General features: G+C 47.7%; 1 protein-coding gene across 1 annotated transcript in view; it reads left to right on the top strand.

Moving 5' to 3' along the window:
• Positions 1 to 657: 657 nt before the first annotated feature.
• GRIK4 (glutamate ionotropic receptor kainate type subunit 4) overlaps positions 658 to 9,316 on the top strand; it is a gene marked incomplete at its 3' end in the record, with an annotated part of 137,855 nt that continues 129,196 nt past the window's right edge. Inside the window, exon 1 of the mRNA XM_082330578.1 lies at positions 658 to 754. Coding sequence (XP_082186704.1) covers positions 673 to 754 — 82 coding nt within the window. The 5' untranslated portion in view covers positions 658 to 672. The remainder of the gene's footprint in view (positions 755 to 9,316) is intronic.

Raw genomic sequence — 9,316 nt, 5'->3', positions numbered from 1 at the left:
TCTGTGTGTTGGGGTGGTGTTACCTTGTAAGAGGAGAAAAAAAAATGGTCCTGCTCTTGGTCTTGTCCTGAATCCTCTTGCGCGTGAAAGGGAGAGAAGGAGGTGGTGACTGTCATTGGGGCTGGAGCAGTACAAAGAATTGGTTTCTAGTTTGGCGGCCAAAGTGACTCTCTGTCTCTGACTCCCATCCGTCAAATTATTTTTTGATAGGAAAATGTTTTGTCTTATCCTAAAACCAGAAGTCAGTGTTATATATTAATTTGCAAGCTGCTTTGAGTGGGGAAAAAAAAAAAAAAGAGGAGGGGAGGGGGGAAAAAAAGAAAAATTAGAGATGTGACTCAATATTGATTTCCACTTGTTTTTGTGGAAATGCTAAAAATGCCAAGATGAAATATTTGGACTTTTCCTTGTGCTTCTTTTCCATTTTTTGTTAGAAGCTCTTTGCCCAGTTTGATTCCAATTCCTGAATAATTCATAGTCTGTAAATAGCTTCCTCCTCTTCCTCCTTTGGTAAATAGACTCTTTGTCCCAAGTGCTTGGCAAGCTCGAAGCAGTGTCATCCTGCTGAGTCGCTGGTTCAAGAGCTGAGGTGCTCACGGTGCCGTGTGTTCTCTCCCTGCAGAGTTATGTCATGCCCAGACCACCAAAGGGCTCCATGAGGATTTATAGAAGATGCCCCGTGTCTTGGCGCCTCTGGTGCTCCTTCTGCTGTGGCTAATGAAGATTGCTGCCAGCCCCCATTCCCTGAGGATCGGTGAGTACAAAGCTTGCTCTGCCCTGCATTTAACCATCCTTCCACACGTTGTTTGGGCCGCTCTGCGTAGACGTGCTCGGACAAGGGAAGCCAAGCCTCGCCTCCGGTGCTGGGCTCCCTGTGTTGGTGGTGTGCTCCCCGTTCGGGTGGGGCTGAGGCACTTGCTGAGCTACAGGGTCCCATCTGCATTTTGGAAGCGTTCTCTCCTTCATCTTATAAATGAAATGCAGTTTATATTGAGTGTATGTATTTGCATTGATTTTTATGGTGGTAACATTACCTGATGGGTATCTCTTCCTGTATAAATTTGAAGTGAAAGCCACTCCTCAAAGAGGAACTGAGGAATTAAGCTTGCTTCCCCCCCTATGACCTACCCCTCTTGATGCTCTCCTGAGCTTCACACAAAAGGAAATAGTTTTTTGTCACAAATTTATTTGTCCCCACATTGATGAGCAAGGAGTGTTTGAGCCCAAACTGAACCTAGCTAAGTGGTGCCACAAGAACATTAATAACTCTAAAATGCTCCATTTGTATGAGAGTCCTATGCATTCGGTCTCCTTTGCGCTTTATTAAAAAGTGTTCAGGAGGAGGCACGGTCATCTTTGCTTGCTGCCTGTGCAGATTAGGGAAGAGAAACACATCCAGAAACCTTGTAATGAAACTTGCTTCATAGTATTGACAGTTTGCTCTGTTGTTTCGAAAGGCAACTGCTTTACCTGACTGTTCTCTCTGGAGCTACTAGCTGGTTTTATTAACTATTTGTTGCAGATAAAAAGCTAATGTATTCCTGTCCCCATTTGGAACTTTCACAGGTGACACGAAGTAAAATTATTTCTCCCCTCTGCTAGTGGAGCATGGAGCAGCTCAGAAATATAGCAAGGGAGGGTCTGTGCTGGCAGGAGTCTGGGAAGGGTGGCTGGGTGTTTTATATCCCCAGCATCTGTGATTCATGTGGAGCACTCATGCTGCATAGTCTCAGCTCCGCAGACTGCATTTCATGTTGACTGGCAGATCCTCCACTTGAGCCAGCAGACGAGGATGGGGATGGACGGTATGTTATCAGGATGCTGAAAGTGGAAGATCCTTCATTACGCCTTGTACCCCAGCCATCTCCTTCTGTGGGGAAAGTACTGGGGGTGCTTAGGAGCGTGAGGGGAAGGGGAGCTCCCCCAGCAGCGCACGTAGCAGCACTGGGCTGCAAACCAGTCTGAGAACTGGCGTGGTTGTCCACCTCCACAGCACAACCCAGAGCGAAATGGGGAGGTGTTTGAGAGGGATGGGACTGTGCTTTTGTGTTCCTGGCTGAGGACTGGAAATGAAAATCTGTGCTGCACCGCACTGGGGGCAACTACCAGGCGGGATTAGCTGCTGCCTTCCAGGTCTCAGCTCATGCTCAAGGGCTCCCTAAATGGAGTTGATGGTGGCTGCTGTGAGGCCATGTCAGTGCTGACCCCTGAGGGCAGGCAAGAACAAGCCAGGGTGTCTGTGTGTTCAGGGGACACATGAGCAACTGCAGCGCCGGTAGAAAATCTGTCTCCCTCTATCAGTGCAAATACTAGTTTTGCCTTCTGTTCCTGGTATCCGCTACTGGGTGAAGGAGATCTTGACCCAGTGCTTGGACCTGAAGGCATATCCATAATAGAAATTACTCACACACTTGAACACGGGCATGGTTCACATGTCCCGGTCCCACTGCCTTGTACAGGTACAAAACTAGATGCCTCTGTGCTTAGCAGAGATGCATGGTGGTGAACAGCTGAGCGCATGCTGGTTAAAGGTAAGCCTCTCCTCCTTAGCACCGTGTACCTGCAGAGGCCGAGGGCTGCAGCGCTGGTTAGGCTGCTGTGCAGAGTCACCCAGCAACGGTCTGCTGGTGCTGTGGTCTCCATCCCAGAGACTGCTCCACCGGTGGTTTTCAACTCTCTCGCACCGAGATCGTGCTCTCTTGGACCCGTCTCTCCAGTTTTAAAATCCTCATGCATTTTAGGAATTCTTTGCTTTTGACTTTCCTTTGCAAACATAATGGAGCTGCTCCAGACACAGTTGCTCATAAAACTTACACCACTGCTGCCTAGTCCGGGATGGAAATGCTGCATTTCCTTAGCTTGCACAGGGCAAGGCAGTGGAAATCTCTCTGCTGAATCCTCCTAGGACTGAAGAACTTGTCTTAGGATGTTGTAAAGGCAATGTAGAAGTCAAGATTTCAAAGAAGGACTAATGTTGTTCAGGGAATGGGAAGGAACTTTGCCGAACCATCTAAAAGGCACTGGAGGTCATGGTTTCTGTGGCAGTGTTAAATGTAAGAGTGGCCAGAGACCCTGCAGTCAAGTCACAGGTGTCTCCAGTCACCTCCTGCCTATTGAGAATGGGTCACCAGCAGTCCTGACCTTGGACCTGGCTGTTTCCCACACATATCTACTGCTTTTGCTTTGCTCATGGCTGCAGAGCTAACTTCTCTGAAAATGGTGTCTGAAGCAGATGGACAAAGAGCTGAGGAGGGGTTTGGGGTTTTGGTTTTGTTTCTTCAAGACACAGTTTTATTTTAACAATATATCCAGCAAAAAAGTTAATAAAAATAAAGTACAAAATAAAAGGAGAGAAAAAAATGTTACTAGCAGCCCTGAAATCATTCCCAAATGCATGCTTTTGGCAAGGCAGGGAGATATGGTATCTAGCAACATAAATCAATGCACTGCGTAGAAAAGCAAAACAGACCAGCATGAACATTTAAATATTCAAAGAAAATGCAAGCTAACATTTAAAATAATTCTGAAAGCCATCTGGTAATGGACTGCTCAAATGCACAGTTAGATAATTAGTAATGTGAGGTGAACATAGGCAATGCCATGTCTGGTTTCTTCATCAAGTTGCTAGAAGATATTATTGCCTGCTGTGCTTGGCTTCCAGGGTAGAAGGAGGCACGGTGGTGCTGAGTCAGGGGCACTTGGCTTGGCTTTTAAACTAAGCACTGAGCTTCCCTGCTGCTGCTTTCTTGGGGTTTCGGGTGGATCTTGGCCCTGATATTTCTCAGTGGAGTTTCTAGGCAGCAGATTGCTTAATCTTTGAGCACACAGTGACAGGAAGTTTTGCTAGCCTGGATGCGACCAGCGATGAGTGTTGCATTGCAGTGAGCTTTAGAGGCATCATCTATGCAAAAAAATGAGCAGAATATAGGCTACAGGGTGACCTTCCCTGTGACTTTGGCATGCATAGGAACAATCTGTAGCCTATTGTATGCTCTATTTCTCTCCTGGATACACAGGAAAAAACATTGGTGCAAACCTTTTTTTCAGCCTTTTTCTTCAGCCTTAAACTCTGTGTATTCCCTTCTGATCCCATCCTAGAGGAAGTCTCCTAGTCCACATTGTTCTGGAGTCCGTTGTGGGGAAAAACACTGACCCACATACTTTATCCAAAATAGTGTCTTTTTACTAGGAGCGTCTTTTGTTTATTAGTCAGCTCACCTGGTCTGCCTTGGTGAGGTATTATCTCCCTAGACGCTCAAAAGTTGATTGTGATCAAGGTGTGAAGAAGCAGACAGGAATGGGCATGTTCTTGGAAGTTTTCAAGAGCTCCAGGAGGTATGTAAGGAATTGCCTCGAAGCATTCTGTAGCCCTTGAAAGAGCCAACGTATGTCCTACCAAAATGTCCTGGGAGCAAAACCCAATAGTTGGTGCTTGCCCAACTTGCATCCAACCACACCAAAAGCACGAAAGACATCAGCTCCCTCCTGCCCGCCCCAGGGGCAGGCAGGGAGGATGGCTGGTGCAGCGCACTGTGGGCCAGCATCTCCCCTAGCTCTGGATTCCTGTGGCATGTACTGGCTGTAGAAGTAATTCTGCTTTTGTTTTTTGTTTGTTCACTCATGCTCAATAATGTGTCAGGAAATTTACTTGAGTTATTTACTTGGTCTTATAGAGCAGACCGTCAGAGCCCTAAATTGGTATTCTCTTGCTAGATTCATTGGTTGTACTAACAGCTCATTTAAAATTCATATACAAGCCAAAGTTGTAGTTTATACATGGCATTGCCCTAACTAGCAGTAGGCTCAGTAACGCTGACATACGATCTACTGACAAACTCCTTGCAAGGCCTCCTTCAGCCCTGCAGCTCTTTAAAGTGCTCTTTTCTGTAATTGCCTCTGTCTGTCCAAATCCCTTCCCTCCCTCTACCTCCCATATTTGCAAACTTTCTACAAAAGACAAGGTGCAGCTCTAGCATTCAGGGTATTTTGTTTGGTGAAACATGGTGTTTTTCTACCCCATACCCAGTGAAAATGCATCCACCACTTGCTCAGCTGATAACTGAAGCAATCTGCACTGCTTTCCCAGTGCTTGTTTCATCCACCAGAGAAGCAATGTGTGGTCAAAGTCTCCACAAATCCAAACTGAAGGTGCAGTGTCACTAGAAGTGACAGCCTGGGACATTTGTCCTTGTTTCTAGGCACGTTTCCAACAATCTGGAATACCTAAAGGGCTGTGAATCTCCTACATCTGCTCTGATCGTGGAACTATAATGTCAAGAAAATGTTCTTGGGATCCCCCAGAGCATGTGGAGTCGTGGGAAAGCACTGGCATTTAGCTGTGCATGCTGAAGTAGGTGGGAAGAGGCAGACTGGAGACACGCATCCAGCTTTTTCTGCATCGCTGTGATTGTATAGTGCCCCTCTATTTCCTACCTATCACCCTGTCACAGACCTGTGTGGCAGAGCATCATTTGTGTGGCCTTGCATCCCTGCGTAATTACCTTCCCGAGGTGCTTATGATACTAAGCCGCTTGTGTAGTGAGCTAAAGGCCCCATAGCTGCACGATGTGCTTCTGCCCTGTCCAGGGCAGTTTGTACACTGGTGGGTCTGAGCTGGAGGGCTGAAGCAAGGAAGAAGTACTGAGCATTACAAATGTGTAAGGCAAAAATGAACGATAATGGTGATGAACAGAATTGTGGACCATTTAGTTCAGCTTCCCCAGCTCCCAGAGGATATACATAATTCTCCTAAAGGCACTGCAGCGAAGATCCCACAAGGCAGCATGTTATTTAACATTACCGTCTTAAAGTATGATAGTGCCACTGATGAAGAAGGTGCAGTCAGTCCCCTGAATGCTGTAAGGGAAAAACGTGGATGCCAGCCCCCATGTGCAGGTACAAACGCTTTCTCCCAGGGGTGCAGTCTGAGATGGGGAGAAACACGACTGTGCCCTTTATGGCAGGCAGGGAGAGCTGTGGCTCTGTGGCAGGTTGGCTTGTGCCAGCCCCAGTACCCCCGTATCCTGATGGCAGCTTGCTGACACGGCTTGAAACTCCACTCCTCTCGCTGGCGCAGAGGCAGAGGAGCATGTCTAGGCACAAACTCCTTTCCTTATGCAGTGCTGCCTTCTGGTGTATCCAAGGCCTTTGTGGATGATCCCAATGCAACTGCAATAAACTGCTGTCCACCAATTCGCTATTCCCCAGCAGAGAAATGGCCTTACCCTGGCTTTGAACCCAGCAAGGCTGCTGTGATCAGCTTAAGGCAGAGAAACAATCTCTGAGCCTCACATGGTGGTGCTGTTGCTGGAAAACCTTTCCACTTGTAATTACGATTAGTGTTTAAGAAAACAAAGCTTCTGGTAGGGGTTAGGCGACTCTCCTCTGGCCAGCTGTCCCACCAGCGGTGGGAGCAGAGGCGTTAGGTACTACCTGTGCCGGACAGGGCACAGCTAATGACTCCTCGCCAGAAGGCAGCAGACAGCAAGAGAAGAACTGGGCTGGAAACAAAGCAGGTCACTGAGGCACGTGTGATTAGCTGGCTTCTCTGTGCATGGACATAACTGTTTTTAAAGGATTAAAAGTAATCCTTCTGCGTGGGTCACCGTTGTGCGCTGCGGGGCCCCAGTGCCCGAGGCTGTACCCACGCGCCTGGAGGGCAGCAGTGCTCGTTGGACATACACTTTCAAGTCCCATCATGTTTGGACTGTGGTAATACCAGCCTGGCTTGAGGAGTGGGGTGGAAGGAGGGAATAGCTGCTCTGGGGGGTCAGGTCAATGGACACCTTCTGGGCACAAGGGACGGTGGAGGAGTTAACTGTTTGCAAAATGTTTGCCAAGTTGCATCTGGAGAAATAAGGCATGAACAGAGGGCTGTCCCCCTGCTGCGGTGACAGGAGGAGGTGTGGGCTGCAGCTAGGTTGGCATTAAATGTGGGTAGATGCTTTTCCATGTGTATGTTGGGGTCCTAGTCCCTAGGAACCCATGCCAGAGGCTTTCCCAGGGGTGCTCCATGGCTCCCCTCAAGTCCACACAGTAGCTGCCCATCTCCTGGAGACCTGCCCTGGGATGTGGCCCACCAGCACACCAGCTGGGAAGTACTATTGGGTGCCTGAGCTTCAGTTCTGTCCCCTGCTCAATTCATGCCTCACTGGGCTCATTTGAGCCCTTGTATGTAGGGTGTGGCCTGTATTGATTTTATCTTATTTTTTTTAAAAGGCTTTCACATTTCATTCAGGACTTTCCTAGAATCTGAGAGTCTAAAGAAATAGAGAACTATGGAGTAGGAGAGGTATCTACATCTTTGTTGATGCATGACTTAGTAAATTTGTCTGGCTGAAGTATTGTAAATGTTTAATTTCCCCCAATATTAAAAAGGCCCAGCTAAGTTCATTAAGGTGAAGTAGATTCATAGTTATTTGTCATTTGCTGCTGAAGAGTAGTGAGAAGTAGAGAAAAAGACAATATTAATTTGTTAACTATTTGCCCTTTTAATTTTGTTTTCATTATCCTTTTAGGAGAGTGATATTTTATTTATGTTTTCCGAGTTACATGCATAAATCTTTAATTTTAAAAAGGTCACTGGTATAGATGCCAGGCCCTTTCAGCAATGCCTTATCTATGCTTGCCCTTTGATTCTTTGCAGTTCTCCCCAGGTACTGCTGTGTTACAGTGCTAGGAAGAGTTGCTAACTGTGCCTCATCTCCTAGCCGTACCTTCCCTGTCTGAGTGGTCTTGTAAACGCAACTCATGCATGGAGGCTACTTCCAAGATAAAAGGAGCCTTTTTTCCAGGAAAAGGCAACTGAAGCTGTTCAAAGAGGGGCTGCACACTGCTGGTGACTGCTGCCATCTCTTATCTAACCCATTCTTCTCTGAAATGATCAGGTGAAAAGTGGTTTTCTTGAATGCTTTTGATGTTGGACGCTAGGGCAGAGCATTCAGGCTCCCTGCACGTGTGCTGAGGTTGGTATCTGAGGAGAACGTGGTCGCTGGGTGGTCACTGTGCGCTGGCAGGGTTTTGCACGCTGTTCCCAGTGCTCTGTGAACGCGAGTTTTCCTGGGGGTGTGCTGGGCGGCTTCTCTGCCTGCAGAGGCAGGAGGCTCATTAGCACCATCGAAGTGCGAGCGAAAACTGCGGGAGGAAAGCGAGCGCTTCCGAGCGAGGAGCCCTGGGAGAAAGCGAGTGGGAATCGGGTTGAGCTGCAAGCACATGCTTGAGGGATGTAGAAATCCTGCACCCCTGCTTCCTTGTGCTTTGATTTTAAACAGTGAGGGGCCTATTTGGCATACTGACTGAAGACTGGATACCAAAGAGGGAGGGACTGATGGTTTCCTCCACCATAGGGGTTTGTTTCTCCATGAATTGCCTGTGATCAGGGTTGAATGCATTTGGCTTAAAATGGACTGAGCTGCATGCTCCAGGGAGCCTTCATGGAAGAAAGAGGGAGTTGGTGCAAAGTGGGGTGACCTGCCCTGCTGTTGATGGCTCTGCAGGAGAAAGGTGCCCGTGACATGTGCCAGGCAGCCTAGTGGCCGTGAGGCTGCCTGCAAGGTTGCCCTGCTCGCCTGTGCCTCAGGGCAGGCAGTGCCCCTTGCCTCGCCTGGGAGATTGGTGTGGGAGGGCGTGTGTCTCTCCAGGCTGCAGTTTTGCCACATAAAACATAATGAGCTCCTGGTCTACAGGTATGGAATCCAGCACTACGATAATATGAATAATAAATAATAAGCAGATTTATATCTTTGATCAATGGTACAGGGCATGGAGTGAGGAGCAGCGTAGATTCAGCAAGACGGACCATCTCTTTATGTGTTTTGCACCTCTGTGGCAGAGTTATTTTTACTGAATCTGTTCCTGTTCATTAATGTCTAGAGGCAAACTACACTGTACGTCCCAAGGGGCCTTAAGCTTTGTGTTGATTCGTTATATATCCACATACATATTATATAGCTATAGATCTCTGTGTGCAGAGCATCTGCATGGGAAAGTCAGCTGGTATTTATGGAAAAGAGCTATGTTGCTCAAGTGGCGAATCAGCGTAGAGCTCTATTTTTTCATTTGCTTGTTTAATGAAAGTTATTTGCTCACCAGCACGGGTAAAACTGTGGTGCACTTGGGCACAGACAGCTGCTCTCCTGTGCTGTACTGCTTTGTAGACCTGGAAGGTGACCGGGTTCAAAGTAGGTGCTAATTCAGCAGGAAGAGGAAAATGTGCTTTAAGGAGAGGAGCCAAGGAAAGAGGGGTTGGCCACTGGAAAGGTCATATATGTATATGTCTTACAGGCACAGTCCTGTGCAATCGCAGGGGCAGCGACAG

This window comes from Platalea leucorodia (assembly GCF_965183815.1).
Source record: "Platalea leucorodia genome assembly, chromosome: 20".
Lineage (NCBI taxonomy): Eukaryota > Metazoa > Chordata > Aves > Pelecaniformes > Threskiornithidae > Platalea > Platalea leucorodia.
This window is presented reverse-complemented; position numbering and strand designations above follow the sequence as displayed.